General features: G+C 36.2%; 1 protein-coding gene across 1 annotated transcript in view; it reads right to left on the reverse strand.

Moving 5' to 3' along the window:
- Nucleotides 1-15,900, reverse strand: part of MEOX2 (mesenchyme homeobox 2) — a 53,106-nt gene continuing 37,206 nt past the window's right edge. Inside the window, exons 2-3 of the mRNA NM_001005427.2 lie at nt 13,878-14,050; nt 1-1,274 (exon numbers count right to left, since the gene is read on the reverse strand). Coding sequence (NP_001005427.2) covers nt 1,050-1,274; nt 13,878-14,050 — 398 coding nt within the window. The 3' untranslated portion in view covers nt 1-1,049. The remainder of the gene's footprint in view (nt 1,275-13,877; nt 14,051-15,900) is intronic.

Genomic DNA, 15,900 nt, shown 5'->3' on the forward strand with positions numbered 1-15,900 from the left:
TATTTAAAAATGATTATTTATTAAACATTTTTCTTTACAAAGTACAATCAATGGTTTGTATTAAATTTTGAGTTTTGGTGTTTGCCTGTATGTACACAAAAGCTTATAACAGAAAATATGTCTTGATTTTACACACGGGACACAATACTGAGTTACCTTCATATTTTGATTCCTACCAACATAAGCAGTTGATAATAACTCAGCTGACTGCTGTTTTTTAAACTGAAGATGAAGAGACATTTCCGCAGAGTCAGTATTAATGTACTCAGTGATGACAAAGTAGAAATGAATAATCCTTTCTGGGGTTTCCACTGAGCATGAAAATTTTGTGGCAGGTTACTGGACTATCCTTATGATCCTAAAAATCATTTTTTTGCAGTTATAAGATAAGAAGAATTGAGGAGCTAGGTAAGTTTAATAATACCCTATTAGCAGCAGTTGATAGTAAATGCAACATAATGTTTGTTTTGTCTGTCATACAAGGACGTGTCCTAGCAGATACGTTCTCTACTTGAACAAAAGTATCTGCATGTATTGTATGTCTTTGGCGAAACAAAACAAAAATTAAAGAGACAAAAAGCCATTTATTGTCATGAGTGACTATTGCCATCAGCTAATATGAATGCATTGCTAAAATTAGTGAAGACAGGAAAATGCTGTAAGGTAAATATATACAGAGTTAAAATACATTTCTTATCCACTAGATAGTGATTTTGTGGCACTGTGGTTTTCAGAATATAACGTCTGTTGAGAGCAATGTAATTTTCAGTGCAAGCTAAAGCAAAATACCTGCCCGCTGTCATAAACATGACAAACAAATCTGGAATGTTCAAAGTTCATCTTCCACTTCTCCACTCTTGAGGCACCTTTAAGACATGGCACTTACTGTAAACCATCTAAAAATCAAGAAAAACAGACACAATAAGCCTGAATCTTCCATAACAACTTTAAAAATCACTGCCAGTCACTTGCATACGTAAACGATGCCTGTGTAAGGCTTGCCAGCAAAGCATCTTTCCTGAGAACGGAGCTGGGACACTCTCTGTGTATCATAAGTGTGCGTGCTCAGAGCTGTGATCGCTGTCGTGGCTGTCATCATTCGCTAGTGAGTCCCCCGTGTGCTGGAGACCAGCTGCCCCAATGCCAGAGAGCTCGGAGGGGAGCAGCGTGCCTTTTTTCACATTCACCAGTTCCTTTTCCCGGGCTGCTGCCCCTTGCTGGCCTCCTTTTACCCGCTTCCACTTCATCCGTCTGTTCTGGAACCAAACTTTTACCTTTGTGGAAGAAAGGAAAAACAGGAAAATAGAGATGGTGTCACTGAAGGTCTATAACCATCTTCCTAGCTGTAGTATAGCCCTGTCTTTTTGGTTAAAAGTGCAGCAAGGACTCCCTGAGCAGCAAGAGATCAAGTTTGGGATGGGATGAGAGCCCTGGGGGTGTGAGGATAATGACTGCAGGGGATGGAAACAAGTTACAGCAAGAAGGCTGCAGGCCCAGCTGTAATATGCATCACTGCTGTCATGCCCTCAATGGCAAGACCTCAGAGCCCTTTAGAAAACACTGGAAATTCAACATGCTCTTGAAAAATGTATTGATGCCATTCCACAGATAAAGAAACAGAGACGCAACTGAACCCACAAGGGACTAGACAGAAGAACCCAGCTGTTGAGTAGCCCAGTGTGGTGTCCACAATGCTGCTTATAATGCTTTTCTAATTATATTTTAAAGGAAGCTAATTTCTTTGGAGAGGAGCTTCCACTGAAAAGTTTTCATTGCTTTCAGCCTGTTTGGTTCTGTCAACTGGTGGATTTTGAGTGGAGCACTATAAAAGTTCTTTTAATTTGCTGAAGTGCCTGAAAGAGCATTTCTTGCAGTCAAAACTTATGACATCCCTGTCTATGTTACAAATGCATTTAAATGAACTTAGTTGATTAATCCTTAATTCTACTCCATTTATTCAATTTTTTCACACAAATAAACACCCACAAAGGCAGACAACAAAGCAGTTATAAATTTGAATCAAAATCAACAGCTAATCAAATAATTTCAGATAAGAATGGAAAATAAATTAATGACATGAAAGGTTAAAAACGTATCTGTACATCTAAAGTCACATTAAACCCCAAAGTTTTACTCCAGCTGAAACTCATTTCCCATCCTCCTGGTCTCTGTGTAGAAATATATGGGGAAAAAAAAGAAAGAAAGAAAAAAGTAGAGCTAAATTATTTGCACAGTTCTAAAGTACCAGCTCTGCAAACCACAAGCACTCTTTTTCAATAGCCAGAAGAAAAAAATGTAAAGGATGTGCATAGCATCTGTCAAATATATTCGACCAGATTAAAGGCTGATTTCAAATCAGCTTATAATACTGTCACTGAAAACATTATTTGTGAATGAAGGGAAGATTGTTGGATTTGATCCACTTAGAGTTAACATTACTAAAAAATCTGATACATGTGTGTCTATGCAATGCATAATATGAGGGTTCCACAGAAAAATAAACAATATCCGCAACATTTCCCTTGGAAAAAATGCAAGAAGCCTTGCAATGCTGGTGTATTCTCTGCTGTGCTTAGCAGAATGTGTTTCAGAGTTTTAAAAGAAACAGCAAGGAACAGTCACAGCAGGACACATTGTACAACATGAGTAATAGAGCCACAATAATGCTGTTTTGCTGAATCTGTCTTATACAACCAGGAAACACTGTGATGTTTAACCTTTAGTATCACTTTGAATTTTATATTAAAACTTTACTGCAACTGAATTGATAGATGGCATCGTGATTTGTATCTATGTGTGTGGGAAGGAAGAAAGGTATAGCTATTTTTTTTTACTCTATGCTCCTGTTAAAGCCAATGTGAGCTGTTAAAGCTAGTCACTTGGGAAAGAGCAAAATGATTCCAGGTTAGTTAAGAGCCTTAAAGCCCAGAACATCCTTTCTTTTAGTCAACTCATTAGAAACAAAGCATCTGGTATGTACAGTGAAATGAGTGTAAAGGGGAAGGTATTTGTTGCTGGCTGCTGTGATATTAGGAATTATCATACTCAGATCACATATCAGACGCGTCCAAGTAAACAGTCTTCAAAAGGTTACACCATTAATGCAGCACTTACAGCAATGTGGGGGAAGTTAAGATGTCAGTTTGTTTATTTTGTGGGTTGTTTTTTGTTTGTTTGTTTGCTTGTTTAAGACAATGAAGTTTCTCTTGCAAAAGCCATGACTACAGTGGTGAAGAGAAGTATAGTAAGTGCAACCACAGGCACAATCCAAACACCAAAAATCAATAGGCTTTGGGTTCAGCCTGGTACAACAGAATATTCTCACCCTTCTTCTGAAATAGTGGCCCATAAAATTTTCTTTCATAAGAAGAAATAATGGCATTAGAGAGAAGTTTTAAAAATCTAAGCAATTCTCAGAATGTTTTTATGTCCCTGAACAAAAACAAAATAATAGTGTATACAATGAGTGGCTTCAAGAAAAATAGAAGAAAACACATAAAGCTTTTAGAACCCAAAGGAGGGCTACAAAGATGGTTAAGGGTCAAGAGGGCAAGATGGGTGAGGAGCAGTTGACGTCCCTAAGTTGGTTCAGCCCAGAGCAGAGGAGCTGAGGGGAGGCCTCATGGCAGCTGCAGCTCTCACAGGGAGTGGAGGGATAGTGCTGAGACCTCTGCTATCTGCTGACAGCAACAGGGCCTGAGGGAACAGCATGGAGCTGTGTCAGGAGAGGGACAGGTGGGGCTGAGGGACAGGTTCTGCACCAGAGTGGGATAGGCGCTGGGACACGCTCCTCAGGGCAGTGCTCACAGCCCAAAGCTGCCTGAGTTTAAGAACTGTTTGGACAACACTCTCATAAATATTGCTTGAATTTTGCGTGGTCCTGTGTGGAGCCAGGGGTTTGACTCAATGATCCTTGTATGTCCCTTCCACCTTGGGATATTCTACGATTCTTTCAACAGTAATATCAGAATTAGGTGGTAGCAGCTTCCAGGTAATGACCAGAAGAGGTCATTCCGGGAAGTTCCTCTTCATTCAGATCACCTACCTAACTGGTAATAATTTAAAAAAAAAAGAAAGAAAAAGTTAAAAAAAAAGTCATACTTTTTTTGTTGTTAATGATTTCAAACAATTCACATTTGATTTAGTTAAAGAATATCAAATAAGAAATTTCATTATTTGATATGCGAATGATTATTTATTATAACATAATGTAATATTATATAATTCTATATATATATATAATAAAAATAATTTCAGTGAAATTTGTTATTAAAAATAGCATGAGATTATTTTTACATCATTTGCTGTGTTAAAGTACTGGGGTACTCTTAGATAAGAGAATACCTAATATTTTAGTTATTATCTGTCTCTCTCTCTCTATACATATAGGTATATATCCTTATTTCCTCCATTTTAAAACACTGAAATTCACTTTTAACCCAAATCAAAGCACATAATATCAGTGGGAGTGCTTCCATGACGTCCAGTGAAGTCTATGTGAGGCCTCCTATGCTCAAGTGCTAATAATATGAGACAAGTCCTTCACTCGTTATTTCCTCTGAAGATCAAATTCAGATATAGGAATTCTGAACTTCCTTTGGAGCTGAAAAGACAGTAATGGCAGGTGTAGTAGTTTCTGATATGTGATCCATTCATATTTTTGTGACAGGAAGGAGGTGAAGCAAACTATGAGAAGTACTTCAGAGTATCATTTCTTTCAATTCATGAAAAACTGGTTTTCAGTTGCACAGATTATTTGAAACTTACAAAACACACATCAGAACAGCACAACATGGGAAATAATGTGGGAGGGGAGGGAAGAGAGGAGAATATGAATGAAAAAAAATAAATAAATTTTAGAAAGAGAAAAAAAGAGGGCTTAAAAACATGAATTTGAAAACCTCGCGATTTTTTTCCCAGTGAAAGAACTAGTTTGTCCCATTTGCAACTTAAGCTAAAGCTATGACAAACTTGACAATGTAGGAGTCCTTTTGCACTGTTTTAGTTAGCTTCAGCAGGAGCCGAATGTGCTCACCACCTCCCAGAATCAGGGTCTGATTGTCTATTATTTATTAAAATGCACTCCCTCTTCTCCTCCCTCTGACTAGCATAGAGGAACTGTATAGAGCAAACATATGTATATATGGAAAACAAAGGAAGTGGAGGGAAATGAATGATATTAAAGATGATGGTAACATTAACAGCTGTTTCTACATCAGCACTTATGAGCCAGTCTATTGAGCACATCTGCTTACTGGCACGAAAGCACAGCCTCTTTTCCCTTAGTCAACAAGTTGTTTAGCATCTGCATCTCCACATCTGATGATTAGGCTGTTACTTAAGATTTGAGTAAATGATATCACATTGCAGGTCTCCTGATGTACCAGAGAAATGTTTTTGCTGTGACCAATTTATTTTAAGGAGTACTCTGGGAGAATCACAGAACAAGATTCAAAACAAGGGAGCTGATATGGTTAGTCTACGCTACTACAGTTATCAGTATATACTTAGATGTAGAAGTCCTTAGTAAGCTTTGGAACCACACTGTTATGTCTTTTACACGTAGCTTCAGCACAACTTCATTTTCTGGCCATCAACATATAATTTTGGTTCCAAACAAGCACATCACCTAAACTTCTTATTTAACAATCCTTCCTCAGTGGAGCCCTTCAGTCACATAAAAGTTAAGAATAGTTAACTTATACCATGCTCTACAGAATGTAGATATTTCCTTTTGACAAAGGATTTTAGCATTCTGCAGATACAGAGAAAAGATTAATAGGTATTTTCTACAATTAATGATTATTCCTTAATAAAGACATTCTTGTCTGAAAAATTGTGTGACTGAATTCAAAATGTGCAACTACAGTAGTGAGACTTCTTCTATCAAGAAAATAGATGTTTCTCTTTCAAAAAGCTCTTTTCTGAAATCTTATCTAAAATTACTTAATTTTTATTTCTAGTCCAGATTTTGCTGGCATGAGTCCCATACAAGATTAAAGCATAAGGCATCGGTAGCTCACAAACCTTAAGTACTAGAAACAAGAGGTCTGTGCCACTTCAGGGTGTTATTTTGCTATAAGAGATGCATATTTTTAAGTATGAGCCTTAGAAGTCAGTATCCCAAATTCTATGCCTAAACAATGCATCAGGAAGAACTAATCACTAAGCCTTTAAACATTCTGTCCTAGGTCAGCCACTGTTCTTTTTTCTTGTATTGATATATTTTTTTTAACTCTATCAATTGAATTTCTTCTAATGCAGGTAAAAATATGGACATCAAAAATAATCCTGATTTTTCAAAATTAAAAAAAAAGAAAAAAAAGGTTTACTTCTTGATTTTCTTTGGCTTTGAAAATGTTCCTGTTATTTCTACAGCTGAAAATTACCTTCTTCACATACACAGAGATAACATCTTCATAATAATTTATTCACAACACTTATAAAAGCAAATAGGAATGAAAAAAACAGCCTTGTTTCTTTTCCTCATCTGGTGTATGAAAAAAAAAATAAGGTCAGCATCAGAGAATCATAAAATGGTTTGAGCTGGAACAGACCCTCAAAGATCATTAGTTCAACCTTCTGCCATGGGCAGGGAGACCTTCCACTAGATCACATTGTAAGAATCAAAACAGTTAACTTAAAATTATTTTTACAATTGAAATTATCAATTTAAAATATTTTCAGAAATAAATAAAGACAACATGAGATTTTAATCAGTTTGATACGTGAGTAGTTTTATTCAATTGAACTTAATTTTCTTCCTTGTATGATTGAATAGAACTCACATTTTTTATTAAAAAAAAAAAAAAACTTGGAATTTTTAAAACATATTTTAACCTTAAAACCAATTTAAATAAATAAGTCTGGGTATTAATTCTCTTCTAATTTATTACAAAATTGTATCAAAACATATCAGTTGGAGAAAATTAACTTTTCTAAATTAATGAGTGGTACCAAAGCCTTCTGATTAAAATTGCTTTAGTCACCTTCTCAATGATCTAACATAATCTACTCAGTGTTACATTACAGAGCTTTGCACCAAATACTCACAAGTACTTTGCAGCAGCTGTTGAGAAAAAGGGGAGTTTGGCAGGTGCACAAAGGACAGCTGGAACTTTTGGCACCCAGGAAGGTGTAGGAGGGAGTTCTGGATATTTGTTACATAAAAGTCAGTTGAGCTTTGGTTACTGCTTAGGTGATACATTCTCCTTTTTACCTCCCACATTTCGACAAGGATGGAATAGACATTATATTTCAGAAGAGAGCAGTAATAAAAGTATTTTGTTCTCCTTTCAGAAATCTTTGACAGCAGTCAATTACCTCCCTCTACTCCCTCCAAAGAAATTCCAGCTTCTCCACTAGTGCTCTTTGAAATTACTTTCACGATCAGAGTGAATCAGTTAACCCACTCTATTCAAAGCCTTTCTGCAGTAGGTTTCAGGGCTAACACACTTTAAACAGAATAGAAATGCAACACAATGCATTTCAGGTTGTTTCCTCCTCCTGACTTGCTAAGGGGGTATTTTTGACAAAATTAGTCTCTCTTCTTTGTCCAGAGGCAAAGACAGGCAGCTTGTGAGGTTACTCCTAGAACTCCCATCTACCTTATACTCCTATAACATATCTTTTGGGAGATCTGCCTTTATTAAATTCCTTTGCACATATAAAAGAAACCTACAAAAGAAATACATGGTAGAAAACTAACTTGTGAGGAATATCTCCTTGAGACAAACTGCTTTTTCTTTGCATAAACACCTACTTACATTAATTACATGTAGAGCACTCTACTTCTTTAAAAAAAAGGAAATAACTTGCACAATTCTGCACTCAGTTTGCATGAGTCAACTGAGTGTGAAAGTTAAAAAGTAGTGGGTCATCAATACTGGCTTTTGGTTGAGTATGGTAATGTTCTTCTCTACTACTACTTAATGATAAGGAAAGTTAAATATCAAGAAGCCAACATAGCAGAAAATAACCTAGTGGCCCATGACAGCCCTACAGGACTCTGTGGCTATAGAAGTCATTACCCTTGCTCAGGAAAGAAGCACCATCACTTGTATTTATTTAAAGCAATTCTACAGTTGCCTTCCAAAATAGCCAATCTTAAGCCTTTTGATGGCGAACTAGCTCAAAATTAACATCTGGTTTTAAAGTTAGTAAGCCTCAAGAAGCTGCAGCTATGTTCAGCAGGGCCTCCCTGAGGAAGAGCTAGTGAAACCAGAAAGAAATTCTACATTTAAAAAGAGTAAAAATGATTCATTTGTACTTTTCCAATACCATTTATTCTAACTGATTTATTTATTATCTTCATGTAACCGTAAGTCAGAAACTTGAAAAGCTCTTATCTCCTTGAAGGAGTTACAAAACAAGCTACATCTTCATTAGATTTGTGCTTTGGAAAGGGTAGGGGTAGGGAATAGCAGAGCCTTACTGTCTCTGTAAAAGTAGCCATATGAGGTGCTAACATTTCTATCTATGATTACATACACTGCTTTATGTTGCTTATCACAATCATATGTTTCTCTCCACCCAGAACTCCATGGGTTTCTCTGCAGGTGTAAAGTCCATTCACAAGTAACTGCTTGAAGCACTTGGATCTTTGCACGTGAAATTGCTTGTTTGAATACAGTCAATATTGCAAAAGTAAATATACTATTTGAAGTTTTGCCATGTACATTCTTTTTCTTGCAAATCAAAATTATGCATTAGTTATAATTAAGTTTGCTAGCGGCATTCTTTCCTAAGAGAATGAACTGCGGGTATTTATATTGCCCAAGACAAACATAAAAGTATTATAGAGTTTTATTTTATTAACGGTGTTACTTCAAATAAAACAAACAATCCAAAGGATTTCAAGCCATGCAGGCTCATTATTATAGTGTGTATAGGGAGTGTTTAGCACATGGAAGCTTGGAATGAGCAGCTGCCTTTCAGAGAAGATATGGCAGCAGACAGATATGGTCAACCATGTCTTACCAATTTATGAACTCTCTGGTGGAGCCCTTCTCTCTGCATTGGATGTTACCTTATTCAGTTCAGTACCTAACAAATGCTGTGATTAATTTCCCCTGAGCTCACTAATGCTCAAAAGGATTTTAATCAAGTCACTTGTGATCCAGGGCTGAGGTACCATTTGTATGGAAGAAATTTTTCTCATGGAGAACTTCTTTAATATTTTTATTATCGAAACAATTTAATGTTCCAGTGTGGGTTATGGCCTCATTGCCCAAGGTACTATATCAACATTGCCTAAAAGCATTTAATTTATGATGCTGCCTCCTTCTTTTTCTGATAGAAAGGAGCATTAAAGAAGTTCTTCCTTTGTCAATCTATCCATGTTGGTACTACATATAGGAAAACCAAAAACAAACGCAAAAGTACTCTTCATTTTGACCAAAATGCATCCCTTGTCAATGCACAGTCAAAAGTTTCAGGCATTTTATAAATGACTGGTGGCTTCTGGGTGGATATTGGAAATTAAAGTTAAGGAGAAATAAACCTTCTCATTGCCATCAGCAGAATTTGATCTGACTAGGTGGGATTTTCTGTTTATGTTGGCAAACAGAAGCATTACGTATTTTGTCTGTTTATTCCGGTAACCTTATCTAGCCTACAGAACTGTAACATTGCTCTTTTGATTAGCTCCATGCAAAAAGATCTTGTGAGGTGGAAAGATCTCCTACTCTTTCTATATTTGGCAAGATCAGCTCCATAAAAATGTCCATTTTACCACGCCTCTGATACCCCACTGCAGCTGCTTCCTCTCCTCATCCCACAGCGAGATATTAAAAAGCCTGAATGGAACCTTCTCCAAGTTTATCTGGATGTACAAAAAAGCCAAGAATGAGCTTGTCAAGGTTACAAATATCTAGGGAGCTAAGATATTTTTTAGTCTAACTGGCTCTTCAAAATATAATAGAGGGCTGCCAGCTGAAAATTATTAACTGCTGACTGAGCAGGGATTGTGAGTGCACTCCATAGGACATGGAGCAGGAATTATATGTACCTATACTTCTGGAATCCTTACAATACCATAATAGAGCCATCCTATCACCAGATGTGCTTATAATGCTCTAAAAGTGCATTCTTAATATCTAGGCATTTGAGGTACTTATTTCATTTCTTTCTCCTGTCTTGTAACTCAGGTTTCCTTTTTAGGGAGCAATAGGATTAATTCCTTCTCCTGATCCATATGCTGTGTGGATTTTTTCATTATTATTTTTGTGAGATGGCCTTCCATGAGTCATTTATGTTTGAATTGATTTTGTAAATTGTTTCAAAAGTCAAATGGAGTCAAATCATCTTACTTTGATGACTGTAGAAAATTTTAATACCCTTATATAGCATTTAATATGGTCAAACATATGTTTTTTCTACAGCTTGATTAAATGCCAGAAAGGTAATTATGAAGTGTTAGTTGGTCAGTGCCTCTTAAGCTGCAACGTATGGTTGAAATTACCACTATAGTCAAGAGGAAGATAAAGCTTTCTTGAGATAATAGACTCCATGATTTATCTCACATCTTGGGAAACAACTGAAAGTTGTAACACAACAATACTTTTCTCAGACTATTTTTTGCTCTTCTTCACTCTGAATAATATAATGTCATGAAAGAAGGAAGGAAAGAAAGAAAATGAGAGAAAGAGAATAAAGCGGGAAAGAAAGAGAGAGAAGAAAGCAGGAAAGAGAGAAAATAAAGTGAGAAAGAGAAAAGAAAGCAAGCAAAAAAGAGAAAGAGAAGGAGAGAAAGGAAGGAAGGAAGGAAAGGAAAGGAGGGAGGGAGGGAGGACAAGAAAACAATATAGAAGGACAAAGAAAGAATTCTGAAAAAAATATGCAAAATAATTAGGTCTGAAATCTGGTTTCTGAGGGGATACATTAGTTCATACGATATCCACTGCTTTTTGTCATCAGCTGAAGCAAACTTCAATTTTCTTTGTGCAAACTCAGTGCTTCAAGAGCTTGCATCATAAACAGTTATACAGTCTGTGATAAAACAGAAGTTATAACTACTTGCACGTTCGAAGATATCAAACAAAGGAACTACTGCCAACCAGGTACTATTTTTTTAGACTGCAGCCTTTGTGTTAATACAGGATATGGAAACTACTTCAGAAATAGCATTTCTGTAAAAAGGCTGCATCACTGGAGATAGTGATCTGGGGAACCCCACCACTGTATTCTTATTTAGTAATAATGATTTTTAGAGAAAGGAATGTTTTCTTGTATATGTTTAAAATAGGTATCAAATCTGACCTCCTCAGCTGGAACAGCTAGTAAATGAAAGGAATAACAGCAGCATGTAAACAAATAGGAGCAATTATCCCACTCAAGAATAATCATTCACTCCGTTAATGATGAAAAGACAGGTCCTGAATATGAGTTCAGTTTCTTCACTGAAAAAGAAAGAAAAATTAGTCCCACAGCAGATTCATGCTAGAGTTTTTTCTGGACATTTTTTAAATCACTGAAGTAACTGTAAAACAAATATGTAAGAAGATTCAAGCCTTTTGATTTACTGCTTTCAGCTTCTGAAGACTGCCATACACCAGGGAAACCCATACTCAGTTCCTTGACTATTTTTGCATCAAAGCAAAATATCTGCTTTCAAAAAAAAGAGACTTCTAACTGATAACGTTAGAAATTACACCACTACCTGGCTCAGTGTGATCCAGAATCCAAAAACTATGCCTAGATTTCCCTTTCAATTTTCCTTTTGTTTTGGATTAACAATATAGATTTTACACTATGCCTCTTTTTTTCTCTCATACTACCTTATTTCATCAAGATATTGAACTGGATTCTATGAAGACAAATATTTTTTATTTTCTAAATAAGAGTGGTTTTAAAAAGGAAGACGGAAGGAAAGCAAAGAAACAGGAAGGAAGGAAGGGAGGGAGGTATCTCTAACAGCTCAGTTATCACTCTTTGACAATCTGGGGAAGCACAGAAGAATTAGATATGATAATTAGGTAGACTAATTATAATTCTATAGAAATTATCACAGTTGCCAGGATAATGCACAGAACTGTCATTACTGACAACCAGAAAACAAATACACCCATAACTTAAATGATTTCTCAGCACTAGTCTTGCATAGGATGCCTTTTGTCCTCCAGAGACACTATTCAGTATTTATCCTTTACAGTATCTTAAATCCTTTTAATCTATCTACTTCCTAATCAATTTGATCTTTAAAGGAAAGAATAAAAAATTTTATCAGGGACAATAGTTAAATTCCAGGTCAAATTAACTACTGTTGAAAATGGGAATATGTTTTCCAAAATCAGCAGATTACTTCCCATAAAATTGCACAGCAATTATGAAATTTTGCTGTTGCTGCTTAGTTTTACATTGATTTTAACTTGTTACTGAGGCAAGAATTTGTTCCTCCTCAAAATGAGGTGTGGAAGATAATCTAATTGTCAAGGCTTACCTGAGTCAGGGGGATTTAAAAAGAAAAGGGCAGAAAGGTATCAGTTGTTTGATACAAAATTGTATGCTTTATAAAGAGGAGTATTTCAATAAAGGAAAATGAACCAGTAGAACCTAGTATCATCTTCATGTCAAACAAAAAAGTGTTGGCTTCTGCTTGCCAAGCTGGAAGAAAAAAATTTCTCTAGAAACCTTCAAAGAAAATGTTTTGTTCACATGTGTGAGTGAATGAGTGTTCATATATAGCAAAAGACAGATTCTAACTGAGATGTCTACTTATAGAAGATGTTAATGAAGCTCAAAGCAACTGATTTGATAATTTCTCATATATAATGTTCATGGTATTACTCTTATCATAAAACATGGTCAGTGAAAATATTTACACATACAGTATTTCTCCAAATATTTTTCAAATGTTATTATTGTAATAATAGGGTGATCTGATGACTCTACACACACATATAGATAGTTATCTCTACTCAGTGTTATTTTAATGCTGTCTCTTGAATACATCGTCATCTTACCGACTGTATCTAAAGCAATCTCTCTGTCTATCATTGATTCCTGAAGAAAGAATGAGTGCTTATGGGTGTGCAAAATGCTTTCAACTTCAGTGATAAAACAGTAACATTTCATCAAATTTGATGTTCTTAGGTCCACTGTTCTAAATGCCTTTAATAAAACACATCTTTAAAATGCATGTGTTAGTGTAATTACTGTTTGAAAGGTAACTTGACCACCCATTTAGTACGCTGGGATAAGATCTTGAAACACTTCTGTACGTATTTAACATGAACATTTCCATTAGAAATCAATGTAACAACATGCACAATGAAACTTGAGCATGTGCAGAAGTGTTTCCCGGACCAGAGCTTGGTGAGCAGGAAACCAGTAACAGTGATAAGAAATTCCATCATCTCCTCTGTTTTCACAGCACTGGGTAAGATAAAGTGGTTAAAAATGCTTGTATTCCAGTTTTGCTGGTGTTCCCATTCTTGCTGCCATCTGGAAACAGGATGTTCAGAAACTCTGGACAAATGGCAACTGCATACATTTAGTAGGCTAAAACAAGATGCTCATATTTGTTTCATGCAGGCAAACTGACTGCTTGTGCACGCAGTACTTGGGTCCTACCACTCTCAGCCACATCAGTGTGGATAGATTAGAAAAGATATGCACCACTTTAATATACATATTACTTTTGTCTTCATTTTCCATCTCTGCCTCCAAGATGAATCTAATCTGTATGTGGCACATGTAAAAATAAAGATTACTTGCATAACAGATAATAGATGTGCATCTCTTTGATACAAACATTCAATCTGATATATTTATATATTTGTAAATAATGTAAGCAAGAGCTCTGCTTTGAAGAGGTACTAACCACTAAACAACAAATAATGAGCAAGCATTTGAAGTTGATTGCTTTGCATCAGTACCTGTCTTTCAGTGAGGTCAAGGTTTACTGCTATCTCATATCTCCTCAGCCTGGTCAAATAGTTATGATGAGCAAATTCTGCTTCTAGCTCTCTGATTTGCTCCTTGGTGAAAGCTGTCCTTTCCTTCCTGGGTTTACTGTTGACCTCTGACTTGTAGTTTCCTTCTTGGGAATCTGGAAGAAAAAGAAAAAAAAGACACACTGAAGTGTTGGAATTGTACAGCTAAATAGGAAACAACCTCAAATTTAACAACACATCTGTCCTCTGCATAAGTTAAATTCTTCAAACTTTCTTCTTTCAGAAACACACACTTGTCTTCATACCAATGGATTCTTCCCCGTAAATCAGGAAAACAACAGAAACTGTGGCAGATATGAGCTGCTACTTCCATTCATGCATGTCAAACATTAGCTCTAAAACCTTGCAGTGTTTCATTTCCGTAATGGTTCTCTGTAGAATTTCTGCAATGCTTCAACTCTTTACATTTTTGGCAACTCTCAGTGCATCCAAACATTGCAGGATGTATATCTTTTGATTATTGTTTTAATGAGTAATATTTTAAAATACTTCTCCTATTATTTCACTTAAGCTCAAGCATTTTAAAGAATACACTTTAAGGTTTATGTTTTTGGTGAAAAGAAACAGACAATTCATAAGAAATTCAACAAACATCAGAAAGAAAACAGCAAGCACATCCCATGTGATAATGCGGACCCTCTCCTACTCAAGCCAAGGTGTAGGTAAGGATGCTATGACATAGTTGGTATCAGTATAGGAAATTTCTTACTGCTACAGTTGATCACCTAAGGAATACATTTGGTGACAGAAGAGCTTTACTCAAAGTTTGATAACCACCCTTCAGGTTCCTCAGAAGGAGGTACGTTCAGTCCTGAGCCAAACTACTGGGCTCAGTGATAGCAATTCTGAGGCTATCAGTACAGGCTGTTTAAATAAAAGAGATCAAATGGTAGGAGGAGAGACAGACAGACAGACATAGGAAGGGAGGGAGGGAGGGAGGGAGGGAGGGAGGAAGGAAGGAAGGAAGGAAGGAAGGAAGAAAAAAATAAAGAAAAGAAAGAAAAGAGAAGAAGAAGAGTGAAGAAAAAAACAGAGGAGGACCAGACATTTATATGTTTGAGAATGATACAACGTGTATAAATCCAAAATTAGCAAGAGAACAGTAGGAGTATCATTAGTCAAATTCTGGCTTCATGAACCATCTTAAAAATGTCACAGATAAATTCACACTTCAGCTGCTTATTTAAATAGAAACCTGCATCAACATCCAAATGAAAAGGCCCATAAGAAATCATTCCCTGGAACTCTGTGTCAAATGAATCATCAACATGCCTGAGATAGTCCAACTGGCCAGTGAATCTGGTTTCAAAACTACAGGCAACTAACTACATTTTGTAAAGGTATAAAGGCATTTTGTAAAGGTTTTACTTTTTATCAGTTACTCTGCTGTGTAGAAGAGTAGGATTGGATTTTTTTCAGTCAAGGAAGTTGTTGATACTTGACTCAGTGCTAGAGTTTTTAATCTATATTTTAAAGCTGATAGCTTAAAATCGCTGAACCTCTTAACTTGTGCAGACATGACACAGAGCTTTGTTTCAAACATGTGGTGTCCTGTTGGTGTGTGTACTGAGGGCATATACCAAAGTGGCTGAGTGGGTATGGGAGCTGCTCAGCCCTAGCAGCAGCTGAGCTTCTCTAGGAAAGACTCCACTATAAGGCACACCCATTGGGTACAGCATGGAGCCAAGGTCTATTATCCAGACTTGGCACAGAAAACCTGACAGATCAAAACCACCTCAAACCAAAATGAACATTTTTCCTTTATACTGGTTAGTTATACTGTCACTGTAACTTCATGTTTCACTTGTAACAATATACACATAGCTTTCCACTGAAAAGAGATCTCTGAACCATTTTATTTAGCAGTCTGACTTGCTATTCCTTATACCAACAGTTTCATATGTTTGAAAGCAGGTGGATGTGCATGTTGCTTACCTACAGAATG

This window comes from Gallus gallus, chromosome 2 (genome assembly GCF_016699485.2).
Source record: "Gallus gallus isolate bGalGal1 chromosome 2, bGalGal1.mat.broiler.GRCg7b, whole genome shotgun sequence".
Taxonomy (NCBI): Eukaryota; Metazoa; Chordata; class Aves; order Galliformes; family Phasianidae; genus Gallus; species Gallus gallus.